This window comes from Lissotriton helveticus, chromosome 3_1 (genome assembly GCF_964261635.1).
Source record: "Lissotriton helveticus chromosome 3_1, aLisHel1.1, whole genome shotgun sequence".
Taxonomy (NCBI): Eukaryota; Metazoa; Chordata; class Amphibia; order Caudata; family Salamandridae; genus Lissotriton; species Lissotriton helveticus.
In genome coordinates, this window is record NC_136061.1 from 1,654,652,761 (window position 1) to 1,654,671,005 (window position 18,245).

At 48.6% G+C, this 18,245-nt stretch overlaps 1 protein-coding gene across 5 annotated transcripts in view; it reads right to left on the reverse strand.

Moving 5' to 3' along the window:
- Positions 1-6,169: 6,169 nt before the first annotated feature.
- Positions 6,170-18,245, reverse strand: part of LOC144823695 (TGF-beta receptor type-2-like) — a 420,165-nt gene continuing 408,089 nt past the window's right edge. For all 5 annotated transcript variants that reach the window (XM_078682433.1, XM_078682432.1, XM_078682430.1 and 2 more), the window contains exon 7: positions 6,170-6,576. In XM_078682433.1, coding sequence (XP_078538559.1) covers positions 6,361-6,576 — 216 coding nt within the window. In that variant the 3' untranslated portion in view covers positions 6,170-6,360. The remainder of the gene's footprint in view (positions 6,577-18,245) is intronic.

An 18,245-nucleotide genomic window follows, 5' to 3' on the forward strand; every position in this document is an offset into this window, starting at 1 on the left:
GGAAAGGGTGGAGGAACAAATCCCTCTTCACACATTTAAGGAATTTCATGAATTACTTGCATTCCATTACTGTTTATGGCTTTTCTGCTCCTGGTCTCAGTGACCTTGATATTGCTCAACACAGACATTACTGTGTCTCTGTGGAATCACTAGTGGTATGTGGTATGAGTACCTTACATTTCACGTCACTTTGAAGGGGGTGTTATAATCTAAGAGAGGGGATACTGAACCATTCTAATGGACAGGGGACTTGTGAATGGCGCTGCACCAAAAGGTGACCTGTCTCTTGTCTAGTTTATGGGACAATGGGGCATTGACCTGCCATCTTTTGAATGGGCTGAAAGTGCTCTTATCCATGGGGCCCATTACATATACTGGTGGAGGAAAGGTTTGAGCACCTTTTTCCTTCAGTTCACCAGCTTTCCAAATAACTTGGCAGAGCTGGAATAGTGACCCAGTCTTACCCTTTTATAAACTTGGAAAATTGAGTGCAAATAGAAATGTAAGAGATTGCCTTAAAAGGTACTAGTGGCCCAGTAGGAGCATAGTCACTTGCCCAGTATTTGATAACAAATGTCATTGGTAACTACAAAGAAGAAAGTACCAGCCACCTCTCTCTCTCTCTTACTAAACACACAATCTTGACGTTGAAGGAAATACTCCCTGCTATGCTATTTTTAGGTTACTTTTTTCTTTTTATCTAAGTATTATACAAGAGATTTTTAAACCGTGTGTCTTGTTTTTGGATCTTGCATCCATGGATTGATGATGGCGGCTAGCTGGCTGAACATAAATCACTTTGATTAAGCACTGATTCCTGGGTCTGCTCTTCGTCATTTTCAAAGGCAGGAGCCTTTTTCTTGGTGGCGACTTACTTGTATGTATTGATATGTATGTATTTTTTTACGATATTATGTGATCAAATTTCTAATTAACAATGATTGGTTGGTAACTTGATTATATTTATAATGTGGAGAACATCTTCCTTCAGGTAATTTGTTAATTACGATGGCCCTGGTCCTGAGTCTTCCAATACTTCCATCTCTCTGATAGTTTCCTCTTTTTATGTGCTGGTTTTTGGCTTACTGAATGGTATTCATGCTCATGGAGCCAGGGCATCTTGAGTGGCTGTTCCACTTGATACAATCTCCAAAGCCTGGCACTTTTACTCCACAGATGTCCGTTTCATTCAGGCCATGTTGAAGAACATCTCGGTTGAGCCAGCAGGATATCCTGGGTTGCCACCACCCAGGATCACTTGTGCTTATTAATATTCATCTACATCTCCACTCTCCCCAGATAACCATGTCACTTTCCCTCTAGTCTACATGACCCACCATTTGACTAGACAAAGCAAGAACCTGTCCTTGGTGGAAGAACAGCAGGCGCACGGGTTGCAACACTACACATACACGTTCAACTCACCTGTACTTTTAACTATTGCTTTTCAGCATTCCATGGCCTCAACTCCTGGGGAGATCACTTCATGGTCGTAGAGGAAGAGGAGCTAAAATATTCAGGCAGAGAGTTGCTAGCATGGGTAACCTAGGCTCACATGCTGGTTTTAATAAAAACAGTAACATACTCTAGAGCAGATGTCTTTAAACTGAGGAGAAGGCCCCTGTGGGCCTGTGTTGACGATAGGAAGGGGCCAGGCACTGGTTAACAGAAATATCATACTGAAAGCAGAACTGTGTTTTAGTGAAAAAACAAAATGGCAGTGAGTCACTCTGCGGTGGAACAACTTAACATCTTTTGCCACTCATGCCTTGGCTGGGAGAAAATGTCAAAGTGAAGGAAGGGGCTCCAAATAACTCTCAAAGAAACTTCCCTCCCATTTCTGAAAAAAGAACACTCGGTGAGTAGTTTTACTCTTTAGGGAGAACAGGTTGCCTATAGCAGGTTGGCTTTCATGTATGTGATTTTATTTTTTAAAGGGACAACTGAGGGGTGGGTTCTCCATTAGGTCTCTGGGGCTGTGCCCCACTGAAATTCCTACACATTCCTGCACAAACATGACAGATTGATTCATTTAGAGATACAATCCTATCTCCAAACAAATAGATATATTAATTCTGGGCTGCTGGTCCCCGCCTTGCTCTGAAACAGGAGTCAGATGCCAGGAAATAAATCAACTTTCTGAACTGTGATACACCACGCAGGGCTTACAGTTCAAAAGCCCATCATTGCCATTATAGTCTGAGGTGGTATCCATTATAGACCAGTGATGCTTTAAGTTTCATTGATCTGGGCGTTGGAGTCTCCTTACTGCGTGAGGGCAGCGGTCCATCATTCACAGGCAGAGATCCCACCCTTTCCTCACTCGTCACACATAGGAGTGGATGTAAGCACGTGTTTTGGTGCCTTGTCCTCCGTAATGGCAAGTCTTCTATTTCTAATCCTGTGTTATGTATATGTGCTGAGAACCCTGGCTCACTAACTTCCCCCACTGTGACACTCCAGGCTCTGGCTGCACATTGCTGGCCTCGTTAGAAGTGAAATTTCTATATTTGTTCCCCCATGAAATTGATCCAAAAGGGGAGCTGGGGTTTTGTTCCCTTGTGAAGTTGATCCAAATATCCGAGTCAAGCACAAAGGGATGCATTTGTGCTAATAGTAAAGACAGTTATCTGCTGTATGGAGATAAAGCTTGTCCTATCTTTTTACCCTTAACATTAATGCCAAAAACATGGATTGGTTTACGAACAATGCATGTTAAAAACGTTAAGGCAATGCATGACGGCGATTTAGTTCCTCTCTTATTTCACGTCTTACTTAATCTTGTATTCCTCAAGATTTAGCTATTTTATCATGTTATGTTTCTGTATTTTTTCCGTGCATACTTTGAGCTGTGCCAGTTGTTTGAGGGGCTTTGATTGAGAGCTCCGAGGCGGAGGCTGAAGCCAAAACAAAGTGTCTGTCAGTGTGTTGGCCTCTCTGCAGAGCACACAGATCAGTGGTCATGTATTCCAGTTGCAATTGAAATTCTGTGGAAATGTGTGTGAAGGACATACACAGATGTCAAAATATTTACATGGCAAAAGCAAATAAATTGCTTAAACATGTGCGAGTGCAGTTTAAGTTTGGAAGTGGAGAAGTGTTGGAGGTGTGAGGAAGTGCATATGGGTAAGAGGGAAAAGAGGGTGCTGAAGAGGAAAGCGAGGTGGTTGAAGATGTGCAGATAGACGAGATATGCAGAGAAAAAGAGCATACATATCTAACATAAAGCGCACATAACTGAAGGCCAAAACTCCTTCCACAGGCCTTAATACTGTTTAATTCACAGACTCTCAATTTTTAGAATTGAAACATTTTCAATGTTAATTATTTATAACAAATCATTGTTGTTACTCATTTAGCTTAAACAGCTAACATCCATTGACAAAGCCAATTGCATTGACAGGTTTTAGGAGTGTGTCAGTTGTGTTATATACCTGGATGCACTTACATCTCTGAGAGAAACCAAACTACCGGTCGGGAATCACAGAAATTATTTGTACATGTTCCCTTTTAGAGAGCCCCACTTTTTCCATCCCGCTGAGAGAACTGTCTCATAGAAGCCAAGGTTTCAGATTGCTATGTGTGGCATTTTCATAATTTTAGTGTAATTATGTGTGTACAGTTCAACAACTATGAGTGACACTTTCTCGCAGGCAAAATCAAGCCATAAAGATGAGGAAATCATATAAATATCAGAAATTATTCTCATTTGAGCAATGAGAAACTCTAAGAAGATTTTTAAACTGCTGTAAAGCCTGAGAAATGGCAGGGCACTAATCTAGTGCCCTTGTAACCGCATTGTATGCTGTATCCTTACAACATCGTACTATCAAACAAATATCTAACCGAGATATTAAAACTTCAAATCCGACCATTGCACAAACATTTATAATGTCAGCAGCTTTCATTTTTTACACTTACCAAGTCTGTGAGTCACAGTGCTGCAGCAGGGGATATAAAGACTGCTGGCCGTGGATCCCTATAGCCTCTTGGAGTCTGTCACCCTCCTTGCCTGCAGACATCTGCTGGCAATCAGGATACATTTCATGTAGCAATGAGGGTGAGATAAGCTGCAAAGTGGCACCTCTGTCTTGAGAGCCGTGCTTGTGGCTTTTCAAGACACGCAGCACCTGCTGTAAGACTCATGCTGTGAGGGGACACAATCCCCAGGGACCCCCAAGACAGGAGCTAAGGAGGCAGCAAGTGTCCAGGTCAGGAGGTGACAGGCTGAAAACCGGCCTCCTCCTGTAATTATTCAAGTCGGCACAGAAGCGGCAATTAACTTTTGGGGGCAGGGTGGGCATGAAATTGAGATTTAAAACCTTAGGTATGTCAAAGGAGGTAGATACCTTGACACTAATTTACATATCAGTGAGCGCCACCACTGTACGGGATGAGCTGAAGTATGATGACTGCTCCCACAGCACCGAGGTTCGGTACTGGATTTGCGCCGCATTCTCAAGAGGTATAACTGCAGGCACTCTCTTGCGCGCAGGTGGCGGCATGATCAATGAACTAGAGCGGCAGGACTTGTGGCTGTCTCAAACTACACATAACTGCCACCAATCCAGACTGCCTTTAGTGCCCTGTCTTGCCTGAGCAGCCACTGGGAAAGTCCCTGCAGCCGCTCTCCTGACGTGCGCACGAGATGCAGAATGCTGCGCATGAACGTATCTGCGCAGCTGACCCAGACCAAAAGTTGCGAGCAGCGCGGACCACCACCAGCTTTGCTCTGAGTGCTATTTATTATATTGCAGTCTTCCAGCCTTCACAGCTAAGGACAGGTAGTGCTGTAATAGGTAATAATTATGTTTAATGCGGCGATGAGGGGACTTCCCTTAAAATGCGTCTGGCTAACGCATGATGTGTGGCACTTGGCAGGACTGCAGTCTGCACATATTTCTATATGACTGATTGCAGCCAGCAGCCGTGGGTGCTTCCCGAAGCCTGGTTAGAGCGTTGTTTCTCAAAGTGGATACCACATGCAGTGCAAGACACTGGACAGGCATACACTTTAAAGGGCTGAAGTTGTCACGCTGTACAATTTGCACATTACAGTAACTGTTAAACATATTAATGCAGTAAGATATGGGGCCGTTTTTTATGTGGTTAATATTTCAAGAATATACGTTCCCACTGCGTTATATGCCTTGCTTTATCACTAAATTAATTTGCTTTAAAATGCACCATTTGCCACTGCTTTTAAATTTTTTCCCCAGGAGGAGAACCCACCCTCGACCCGTGCTTGTCTATTAAGCTTACAAAAGTAATTCCCAACTTTTACGCCTCACCACTTTTAAATGTCATCAGCTGCCACTAAAAATCTGAGCGTTGTAAAAATATTTGAAATATTAAATATGTTTAGGGCTGCCAATTTTATCGAATTGTAAACAAATATGTTTGTCATTCTGAGGGCCCCCGGGAATTTTTCTACTTGGAGGCTGGCATTAAAAAAAAAAAGGAAGACCACTGCTCTTGGAACAAAACTCTTTCTTGAGTTGCCTCTGGTCGTTGGATTGCTATGAAGAATAGATAGCTGTTTGAGAAACAATTGTTTTGTACTACTTTAACAGTTATCCAGAAGTGTGAAGGGCATTTAATCATCAATGGGTTTAACCACTATAGGAATCAAAAAAGTATTGGTCTGTGTATTTTTTTTTTTTTTTTAGTAAGCATCGTTGCCAACACTGAAGTAAAATATGGTACTGTCTTATTTATCTCAATAATAGTCGGGGCCACTGGAATTATGTGGCAAGGGTGGACAAAATTATGCAGCAAGAAGAGACAAATTACCTGGCAATTCTGTGGCAGTATTTTTTGGGGGTTTAACAGACGTATGAGGCAAACCTATACCTAATCAGTACTAGTTTAATCATTGAATACAGCTATTAGCAACTGAAGAGTGACCATTTAATTTGTGTAAAGGGCTTTCCACTGTGTGCCAGAATGTATGGTGCTTTGTTTGTAACTTTTGATCTGTTTGAGCTAGAAACAAGCGTTTTCTGTTGAAACCTGCTAAATTATACAGCATATGTAGCAAGTGCTCTAGACCCATAGCTAAGCAGAAAATGCCATGGCTGCAGAATCTCCTAATTCTCAACAACTAGGTGCATTATAAATCAAAATCCTGTACGAGTAAGGGAGAAATACAAACAGACTTCAAAAGGTTTGGAAGTGGAACAAACATCTTTATGTAATATCTTTATTTTTTTTTAATAAAAACTGCATGTATAGCTAACAAAACATATAAATAATGGCTTCAATATTAACAATTCATGTGTGCAGTTATTTACAGTCATCTTTCGAAGAATGGATTTAAAAAGTTTTTTAGAGCCTTTTGAACCCGGGCCTTTCCGTCTGTCACTGGATATCTGTGACGCCACCGTTGGCTCTGTGCTCGCCGCCCTCGCCCGCCATTTTATTGGGCTCATTTGTGTCGCAGTTGTTATTAATGAGATTGTCACAGTCCATTAGGGCCATCAGGTTGAAGCGCTCCGCCACACAATGCGCTGTAAGCCGAGCCTCGGGGTCATGGTCCCAGCACTCTGTGATTGTGTCGCACAGAAACTGCAGCCCCTGCAACGACAGCATCATTCAATTATTCATCAGGAAACATAAAAGAGAAAGTGCAGCAGAGGGTGAAGGTCAAAATAATGGCTTCTTCCATTTAGATTTAGTGCAAAGCCAGTGCACACCAGCAGGTGTCGCCACAATCCTTTCTATTGCATGTCTGACTCCTAAGAAAAGTAACCAGGGGTCGTCTGAGGGCAACATGCACTCTCCTTCACCTCAAATAAAGCATTCGAGTAATTTCGGAAGAATGCCTGTCATGTAGGATGATGACTCGTGACAGAGTGGTAGGCCAGTGTACTGTGCGTCAGTAAGCACATTATATGCATTCAAGTCCACCAGGATCCTTGCCATAGCTGGCAAGTTTTCACTGTGATCGTGTGACATTTCTGTTTTCATGGTGATAGTCTGACACTCCAATATCTTAGGTGTGACACTTTGAGTGACCCACAAGGGAGACAAAACAACTATGGCCATGTAACTAATTACATTTCACAAATTACTCTTTTTTTTGTGCGCACTGTATTAGTAAATGTACAGTCTTAAAACAGCTGCAGCGCTGCAGAAGTGGTATGCTAGGTCTACAACCTACATCTCTTTTCTAGCAACTGAAGACATTTGTGGCACCTCATAAACAATGGAAACGTGATTTGGAATGGGAAAAGTGAAGTGTGGGCACACAGTTTGAGAGGTCACCTGTAGTGCCTAGAAAAGGAAGGCGTACGCTACAACTCACTCTACAAAGATGTTATTAGTGTGAGGGTTATTTCCACAATGCAAGGTACGACAATTTATGGAGCATGAAATAAACTACATGGCCTCGTGCAGCGTGTTCTGAGACGTGTCTGGGTCAAGTTTAGAGAACAGCGTCAGGTGTGACTCGCCTATGGGCTGCCGCTGGGGGACTGGGAGAGAAAGGGACCTGGGTCAGGAAGCTTATACTGAGAAAAAAAGAACAGTGAGAGAGGTTCATGGCCCAAACAGGATGCATTTAAATCTAGGTCAAACGGTTCATACTGTATAAAAACTAAGCAGTCTTTGAAAAACGAACCGCACTAACACCTTTCAAGTTGTGACGAGACGAACTATTACACACATTTTAAATTTGAAAGGAGTTAATGCTAGATCAAGTGAATTAGTCTTTTTTTTTTTTTAAGCAGTTGCTGAGTAGGTCGCACGTTGCGGCAGAAAAGGGCTGTCTTTTAATATTGGGCGAGATTTACCTTCTGTCCATATTTCCTTTTATCCAGGTTTCATCCGTGAGAGATGTTCCCATGCGCTCAGAGCATATTTATGAGGGAGTTTGCACCACGCTACATGGTGCAAGAGCGACGCAAACCGTAAGACAGATTTTTGAAGCCACACAAAGCCACTTTGCATGGCTCTGAAGGGCTCCAAAAATCTGGATTAGCGTAACTGAGTGCAAATCGTTGCGATACATTACTCTGCTCTGGGAAGGCATTCCATGGAAGTTGCGTGGGTGTTCCCATGCAACTCCCATGGATTTTGAAGCATTCCCAGAGTTACAAGAACTTGTAAACCTGGGAATGCGCCCAAATCTTACACCATCCCAGGGGCGGCGTTTCTTCTTCTTTGTATGTGTGCTGCATTATGTAGCACACATAGAAAGAGGAAAATGTCTCCCAGGATTGTTTTTGTGCAGGAAGGTGCCCCTTCCCCACAAAAACAATCATGCACGCAAAGCAGGCACCCTTGCACTATTGTGCAAGGGTGCCTGCGTTGGTGGCAGGCAGCCAAAAGGGTGCCAGCACAGGGGAAAAGGCAGGAATGTGCCATTGTGCCTTAAATACGGCTCATTACTGCCCTTTACTCGTCACGCAGTGCAGTACAGTAAGACTTGCTGCTCTCGGTGACTTCCTCATAAATAGGTCCACGTAGTGCTGTCTGTTTTTTTTGGGCTCATCTACACAGCTCTTCATTCTGACAAACCAGCCCGATAATGATCCGGCTGTTCATCATGTTCCACAGACCACCTGTTTCTGACCTCCTGGTCTGCCCAGAGAGCCTGTGAGGCCGAGAGCAGGCTTGACTGATCTGAAGAAGTTGAGCCTGGCTTTAATTACTGTTAAAAACACACACAAAGGCAGGCGCAGCCCTACCTGCCCGCGCAACGGCTAGGGCACTCGACCTCTGACCTGGGGATCTCGGTAACGACGCCAAACATCCTGTGACTCTGGGCAAATCACGTAATCTCCCCGTGCCTAACAAAAATGAATGTGTGTCCTCATGTAACATAACTGGTGCTATGTAAAGCGCTCTGATACCCTATTCAGTTTGGGTCAAGTTTGTGCTATATAAAACTCTGCAAAAAAAATTAATTATGAGAGGCGCTGGGCAGCAGCGTCGCAGACACCTGCCAGAGCAAGTCAATTTTAAAAATGTGGTGCACTGGCTTTTTTTGTGAAATGCAGCATGGTGAGGGCCCAGTGCACCCTAACGTGGAACTAGATTTGGTGAACCCGCACACAAGCAGTACAGTTATTTTGCAAGGTACGGGAGACTGTATGTATTTGCGCTTGCAGGAGGCAATGTTTGTTGTGCTATCAGAGAACTCATCAGTAAAAATCAGCCCGCCAGACCATAAAGTAGGTCCACAAACTGATAAAAACCAGCCCATATACTGACCTGTTAGACCAGCTCTTCGGACACTGCCAGATTACCCTATAGGCCATTCAAACCCTAGCTGTGGGAATACCGTAAGGCCATAATATCTGTTTCTAGTCAGTATCCCCGCACCTAAATCTGGAGATTACCCATTATTTCCCCCTGAATGCAAAATAACATGCAACGGGTTATGCCAGGCCCAAATCAATGGGTTCTCCCCTTCCCTCCTTCTGGGGAAATAACTGTCTCAAATCTCCACATACAGTAACCACCTGCGCAGAAAGGTGGGTAAATGTGTGTTTGGGCTTTTAGCAGTGGCGTAACGATAATTGAGGGGACCACCCTGCCAGGTACGTGGAGGGCCCCCCTCCGGACTCTATTAGGAGCTCTCAGGCCGAAGTGCAGTGCTGAGGGGGCCCCCTTGAGCTTGAGGGCGCCTGCACTGCGAGGGATGCGTGGGCCTGTGTTACGCCCCTGGCTTTTAGGAGGCGCTTTCTGTAGAAGTCCTGGTGGAAGAGGGCAGATTAGGTATTGCAGGACAGGTGGCAGTTGGGCACAACAGCCCCTCTAGCACTGCTCTCCTTTCCAGAGGTTTTTGGGACCAGCATTATCAAGTTCTGACTTTGCTGGCCCATTTGGTTCGCGCCCAGAAACACCTAGAAAGTCAGAATGGCTTGGAGCGGTTTCCCCACCAGGAATACTGCTCCTGACTCCTCATAATGAGAGAAAAAAATATTCTATGTGGCGGGCTTGGATTTAAATGCTTTGTAAATAAAACTTTCACTACTATATAAAATAGTAATTGCAGGTCGGAGATGCCTGCTCTGTAGGTGTACGCCCAAAGCCTCCAGTGGATGAAGCCAGGGGGTTTCAAAATACACTGTAAGGGGGAATAGGGGCTCGTTGGGGGTGACTCATGCAAAAGTTATTGGAAAGATAACACATTCCAACAACTGTGGTGAAGGGAGCCCGAGATCAGACCAGTGCTCATCTTACAAATAAAAGGACCGTTTAGAAGTAGTATCTTTATTCGACCAAATAATGATCATTCACATAAAATATGCACAACAATTGTATGAAATAAATATAGTAAAAAAGTGTAAAAATGAATAATCATCAACACTAAAAGAGAAACTGTTCCAGTGGGACCAGAGTGCCAATTGGCTTATGGACCCTTAGCCTGATTCATCAAATATTTTATCCAGTTTCTCTTAGGACAGTTTATCCTCGCCCTAGGGCTAAAGGGGGTGGTGCCCCCACTCTAAAATTCAAGGGTCGTGTATCCTGATATTGGTTTTATATTTTTATCTTTGTGGAATGCCTTGTGATAAGAAAATGTCTCTGTTCTGCAAACTGAAAGGAGTCGAACCCCTCGGCATGCTGGTATGTAAAGTCGACTGGCACCAATAGGAGACATGTAGAAAAATCAAAAGCAGGAGGGAAAAGGCTTTAGAAAGCGCATTGTTTAGTTTTTGGATGAATAGCAGCAGAAAGGAAGGCTTTAAAAAAAGTCTTTCTGTTCACTTCCAATCTTACCCAGGTGGTGGCGCCAAAATCTATTATTTTACAAATTCCTCCCAAGGAAAGTATTAGGAATGGAAGTCTATCACATTAGTATAAGCGAACTTTCACTTCCTCAAACGTATTTTACGCACTATTCCACCGGAATGTCACTTTTTTGACGTTCCGGTGGTGCAATGTGCCACTGGCATATTGATAAGGCCACCTAAAGCCACGGGTACGTGGCTTTTCATGGCCTTATAAATATGTGGCACCATGGTGCAAATATGCCTGCGTTGGCGTAAGGCAGCCCGCTGTGCGCCGGTGCAGGGTAAAAGGACAGGGATGCGCATTCCTGCCTGTAGAGTGGTGAGGCTGGGCCCACCACGTGTATGCACACGCACTTAATAAGCACACCGACACTTGTATGTACTTAGCCGGAAAGACCCCGAGCGGTCTTCCGCTTGTTTATTTATACCGAGGGGCGAGCCCGCCCCAAGGTTGCGTGTGCGTGCGTGCGTGCAAAGATACATTGTAGGTGAGAGCCCGGATGGCTCTCTACATCCCTCCTTTATTTTAGTCTCTTTCGGCAGGCACGTTTATAGTCTCTTGCTCATGGAGACGAACAGGCAAAGTCCAACAACCGTTGACTCGGCCTTGGATTGGGCCGCAAGTTGTAGCGACGATCCTGGGTCCGAGGTAGTTCGACAACCCCGGCCGGGGCTGTCCTCGGACCCTCACTCGCATCCTCGACCCTTGGCTGACTCCGCCCGACCTCGGGGCCTGGTGACACTGGCCTTGGCGGAGGGGCCATTCTTGGTGGAGTAGGTGCTAGACCAGAACAGTTATCGAAGTCTATGCTTTCTTGGTCTCCAAGTTCCGTTCTCTCGGTTCGTTGACGCACGTTGACATTGTCCAGCATCTTCTTGAAACACGAGGCATTCCTCGTCACGGTTTGGCCATTCCTCCTAGCTGTAACCATAGTCCCTTGCACTCGCTCCACTGTCCACACTTCTGGCTCAAAGGGAGTCCGAAACTTCCACCCAGGATGGCGATCCTTGACAACGACTGTGTCCCCCTGCCGGAGGGCTGGTTCCTTGGCATGCCGGTTTGCACTCGCTTTGATGTTGGTGGCCTGTCGCCGGGCCTGTATGGCCTCGGCGTCCCTTTCTTCCGGCACCCACGTGCTGGCAGTGGGAATGCCATCCCTTGGAGCTCGCTTGAACAGAACATGAGAGGGAGCACACCTTGTCGTTGAGTGAGGTGTCTGCCGATAGGCTCCAAGGAAGTCGTCCAGGGCGGCCTCTGGGTCTTCACCGTTATCAACCGCAATCCGGAGTGCTCTGTTTAATGTCCGCATCAGCCTCTCGACTTCCCCGTTGGCTTGGGGCCATAGGGGTGTGATTTTCCGATGTTTGATCCGGAGAGCCTCCAAGTAGGCCTGAAACTCTCTCCCTTGAAAGGGGGGCCCATTGTCGGACTTGATTTCTTCAGGGAGCCCCATCGTGGCAAACACTCGGCTCAGGACTTTCTTTACTTGCGGGAATGCGGTGGATGCAATGACTTCGACAACAGGGAATTTTGAGAACGAGTCTACCAGCACCAGCATGTGCCGACCGTCCGGAAAACTGCCAAAGTCAATACTGAGTTGAGCCCACGGGGCCTGGGGTGCTTCTTCCGTGAGCACGGGTGCTGGTGCAGGGTCATTGCCCGTGATCGTACACGCGTGGCAGGACCGTATCATGGCTTCCACCTGGCTGTCCATTGCAGGAAACCACACCTTACTCCTCAAACGGGCCTTGGTTTTAGCCATACCTTGGTGTCCCACGTGGGCCAGGCTCAGGGCTCGTTGCTGAAGGCTTTCGGGCATGACAATGAGGTGCCCGCGCAGCACCACTCCTTCATCCCCGATACTAAGTTCACTCCGTATTTGCCACAGCTGCTGTCTGGCGTGGCTCACCTCCGGCCGGAGGCACGATGCACCATCGAGAAAATGGGCCCAGCGATTTCCCTCGAGTGCGTCTTTGACTTTCACCAGGGTTTCGTCCGTCGCCGTGGCGTCGCTAATGTCTTGGAGCGACATATTCTCGGGGCACGCCGCTTGGGTGATCAGATGTACCATCTCTTCCAGCTCCTCCCCATCGTCTGTCAGGGCCGTTGGCGGGGTGACATCTGGATGACGCGACAAGTAGTCAGCGGGATTGTGTGCTCCCGGCCTGAACACCACCTTGAACCGATACCCCTGCAGCTGGACAGCCCACCGCTCGATGCGAGGGGGAGCAAGCCGGGATGTTCCTGCAAAGAGGGGCAGCAGGGGCTTGTGATCTGTGACCACCGTGAATTCCTGCCCGCAGAGGTAGAGGTGAAAATGCTGGCATGCCCATTTGATAGCCAACGCTTCCCTTTCAATTTGAGCATACCTGGTCTCCGTGTCGGACAGGGCCTTGCTGGCATAGGCAACGGGCTTCCACTCTTCCTGCCCGTACTCTTGCAGCAGAACCGCTCCTAACCCAACGGGGCTGGCATCAACAATCAACTCAGTCCGCCTCCGCGGCTGGAAGTACGCCATGGTGGTGTTGTCAAGTAGACTGGCCTTGATGGTCTGGAACGCCTTGTTTGCAGCAGCAGTCCAGTCCCACTTCTGATCAGCACGGGTGAGGGCACGGAGAGGCTCCGCTATGTCAGCCAGGTTCGGGATGAACCGGCCACAGTAGGTGGCCATGCCCAGAAAACTTCGGACTTCTGTCTGACTCCGTGGAGTGCTTGCTGCTTTGATGGCTTCTGCCTTCTTAGGATCGACTTTCAGGCCTTCCCTCGTAAAGATATATCCAAAGAAATCCACTGATTCCTGATAGAAGGCACACTTGGCGCGGTGGAGGGTAAGGCCGCTGTCGGCGAGCCTCTGCAGGGTCGCCCTCAAGTTGGCGTGGTGCTCCTCGAGGGTCGATGAATATACTAGGATGTCATCACTCAGGTTGATCACCCCTCGTAGTCCGGAGAGCACCTCGCGAATGGCGTTCTGAAAGACCTCAGCTGCCGACGAGACCCCAAAGCTGAGCCGAGTGTAGCGACGCAGCCCCACGTGCGTCGAAAATGTAGTGATATACCTGCTGGCCGGCTCTAGCTCCAGCTGGTGATAGCCTGAGTTGAGGTCAAGTTTTGAAAACCACTTCGCCCCGTTGAGGTCAGCTATGATATCATCCATTGTGGGGGTGATGTGCCGTTCGCGCTTGACAGCGGTGTTGGGTAGCCTCATGTCCACGCACAGACGTATGGCCCCCGGCTGCTTCGGTTTGGGAGCGACGACCAGTGGGGAGACCCACGGTGTCGGACCCGACACTTTCTCAATCACTCCCAACTCTTCAAGTTTGCGAAGCTCTTCCTCGACTTGAGGCCTGAGGTTGAAAGGCACTCGCCGGTGTCTGAGAGCGACAGGTTTCACAGTCGCGTCGATATGTAGCTTAAACCTTTTGCCCTTGAGCTTGCCGAGGCCCTTGAACAGTCCTGGGAACTCTTTTAGCATGAAGTCTGCGTGAGCCTGGTGTACTTGGTTGGCGAAAAACACCAGCCCCAAATCCTCTGCTGTGTGACAGCTCAGGAGGGTGCCCTTTTTGCCCTCAGTGATGTGGAACCTGGTCACAGTGGAATATTCTCCGTTGATCACGGTGGTTTGAATGACTCCACGAAGGGGCATGGGTTCCGTCCCGCCATAGGTGTAGATGCGTGCCGCAGACGGTGCCAGCGTTGGTTTTGGGGACATGCGCTCATATTGGTCCGAGTCCATGACGTTCACGGACGCCCCTGTGTCTATCAGCGCATTGACACTCGTCCCATCCACTGAGACGGAACACATTGGAGGCGGTCGTCTTTTCGTGGATGCCCGGCTCACGTAGGAGATGACATACACTTCATCGTCTTCGTCGTCCTCGTATCTGGGCCGGCGGTCTTGAGCCTCTGTGTCGGGAGGGGGTCTATCCTGGTCGAGAGACAGTTGTCTGACACGCTGGGTCACAGTTCTGGCGCGCGGGCCTGCAGCCCTGAACTTCCCTCCCCGGCAGACAGCAGCGAAGTGATTCATGCGCCCACACTTGAGGCACGTCTTGCCTTTGGCACCACACGTGGCCGTGGAAGGGTGGTCCACACCACAGTACCCGCATTGGCTGTCCCGTGGCGGGCCACCTCGCGGCCTTGCTGGCGGGAATCTTCTTTGGATCGCATCCACCCGTTCTTCTTTGATGGCCGGGGCCCTTGCCCCCGACGGGGCGATCACCGGGGTGCGCAGTGCGACCTCCATCTCTTCCGCCCGGGCATCCGACAACTCATGCGACCTCGCCAGGACGAGGATCTCGTCTAGGGTGATCCCTGGCTGTCGGAGGATCAGCTTTCTCAGTAGCTTAGATTTGCAGCCGACGATGATCTGGTCCCTGATCTCGTCACGAGGGTTAGTGAAAGGACACGTGCTCGCGAGCCGTCGGAGTCGAGTGTAGTACATGTCGACTGACTCGGAGTCCAACTGCCATGCGCGCTTGAATTTAAATTTTTCAAAATCATTGTTCAGCTGAGGGTCAAAGTGCGCGTTGAGGGCCGCGACCGCGGCGTCATAGTCGTCCTCGGCTCCGGTGTTTGGGAGCGATTCAAATAAGTCATAGATCTCTTGACCCCCATAAAGAATGAGGAGCGACCTTTTCACCACACCATCGGTTTCTCTCGTGCCCCTGAAGTACAGATTGAGGTGTCCGACCCATGCCTTCCAGCGGACGGCCGCCGTTGCCGGGTCTGCTGATTCGCAGAACGGCGGTATGGGTGCTGCGCCGGCGTGCTGATGCGCATGGGGCACGGGTGCGTGAGGACCTGCTGGGGCGCCCGCTCCGGCTTGGGCTTGAGCCTGTGGTTGAGCGGCGGGCGCAGCTGGCTGCTGCTGGAGAGCCTGCTGGGGGGGCTGGCCAGCCCCGTCTTGGGCCGCTCCTGGTGCGCCTTGGTTCATGGCGAGGCGTCACTCTGGCCTTGCTGGTGCTTTCCGGGATGGCGGCGGCGTGAGGCGCAGGGCAGGGGCGCAGGCCACGCAGCGTGTCGAGGCGCCTTAGGGCGTGACGCAGGAAGAGTCAGCAGTGGCGAGGGATAGGAACCCAGGGACCAGCCGTGGCGGCAGGGTCTATGATGCACGGCCTTGTGGGAGCCAATGTCAATTGAGATGCCTTGTTGCATGTGCCAATGCTTGCTTGATACCTCTCCTCTGTGCTTTATTGTATGTGCCAATGCTTGTTGTCTTTTTTCTTTTTTTTTTTTCTTTATTGTTCTCTTTATTAGTATTGCAGTCCGTGAGAACGTTCCTTTGCCCACTCTAGAAGGACACGAGGGCAGGAGCACAGCAGGAGGGGGCCTGGCGTCGTGCCTAGCGCGCGCCTCAGCAAGGGCGCCTCATGCGCGGCAGCTCTGAAGAGCGAGGGCGGGCCCAGGGCGGGCCGTCACGTGGCGCTCGCCGGGCCTGCAGTCGGCAGGCGCGCCTCCTCCGCGGTGGCAGGCGGAGTGCGGCAGGCAGGGGCTGCGCAAGCGGGGCAGACGATCACTCACCCGCAGGACCTTCACCCGGCCGCACGTCGGCTTCCGCCGGTCCCGAGTCCCGCCAGCCGAAGGCGCTCCCTCACGGGAGACGCGTGGGCGGGTCTCAGGCGCACGGGGAGCCGGAGCAGCACAGCGGCAGGCTCCGCCGCGCGAGGCAGGCACACGTGGATACAGGTACACACCGGCCTCGTCGCCAATGTAGAGTGGTGAGGCTGGGCCCACCACGTGTATGCACACGCACTTAATAAGCACACCGACACTTGTATGTACTTAGCCGGAAAGACCCCGAGCGGTCTTCCGCTTGTTTATTTATACCGAGGGGCGAGCCCGCCCCAAGGTTGCGTGTGCGTGCGTGCGTGCAAAGATACATTGTAGGTGAGAGCCCGGATGGCTCTCTACACTGCCCTTTTCTTTTGCCGTAGGGCAGCACAGCGGCAAGGCCTGCTGTGCTGCCGTACAGCCAAAAAACGTAAATGAGTCCACACTTTTTTTAAACATTTCATATAAACTTCACGAAGTGCTTTTAAAATAACATCTCTGTTCCATGTGTTAACAGGACAAGACTATTTGCTTGTTTTTCTTATTTTAAAATGCGGTACAATGAAAGTCTCACAACAAAAATTGTTCTTTGTTGACTCATTCCATTAAAGTAGTATTTTAACTTTACAGTTAAACCAAGACCTTGCGCACATAAAGATGTCATTCAGCTGATGAACAGAAAAAATGAAAACGACGAGTTATGAGCTGGTAAGGCAGCAGCACCCTCCTAAAGCCTGTGGGCCAGAGATTCTAACCTCCAGGGACTCACTAGCACCGCCTGTCATCCAGCCGGGATGGTTGAGTGATAGCAACATCCACTGAGCGCCTAGAAGCAACTTACAGTGTGGCATGGGCTCTGAAGACAGGCCCTAACACAGGGCCCTGCTCAGGGCATTTGTATATGTGTAAAGCATGCAGTCTGAGTGAAAGGTTAGGGCCTTTCACCACATTTTGCTATGGAGGAATGTTTCTTTTCTTATCACACCAGCCTTTTTAAAGAGTCTGTTTTTATGGTTATTGTTACACTGGGCCCCAATTGTAGGGCTTAGAAATGCATTCTGGTACTTGTAGTGCATTGATTGAGTGGGGCATTGGCAGATGACTCCCGGCGGCCGGAAAGGATGGCTTCCAAGATGATGGCCCTGCAGGAGGAGGAGTGGGCTTCGACTCACACATTGGTACGTGGGGTGTTGGATTCCAGCTGGGAGAAGGTCTTTCAGTTGACAGTGAAAGAAGAGGCAGTCCGCACACTGTAGACTATTTAAAATAGTGATAGATTTAATTCCTCACAAGTGTTGTGGTTTCTGATTCTTCAGAGGGTCGCTCTTAAAAGTATTGGTAATGCAGTTTGGTAGAAATATCGTTGGCAGTCCTTAAACTTCGAGCGCGAGTGGCTTCTTGTCCTTCTCAGGCTCTTTACGAGCTCCCAACTAAATGCAAACTCTGCAAACTTTCCAGGCAGCAGCAGAACAGACCTTTGGGCAGGGCAGTGGAAAATAGAACCCATTCTTTACAAAAAGACAAGCTCTCCCAAAACGGATGTTTTTTTTGTAAAGAAAGGATTTGATTTAATCTATGTAAAGAAAAACACAAGAACATGCTGTCCCAAGCTGAGCGCCCTGCTGAGACCACATGCTCACCCTGACTGCACTGTGCTTTGAACCCATGCTCTCCAGGAATGATACTCACACGTGAAGGAGTATCTGCCCTCACACTGCTTTCTAAATCCGCGAACAAGCAATCGCTCCTGGTCAAGAAGCAAACATTTCATTTAGGAATATTGCAATGGGTCTTACTCCTGAGAAAATGAGGAGAGGAACCAAAGAGGGGATGGTGTACAAGACAGAGAAACTTGAATAGGACTGGAGGCGACCAGGAGCGTGTCCAGGGAGAGCAGAAAAGGCTGAGGGAAAAGTTCTGGGCTCCACCATCACTGCAACAATACATGC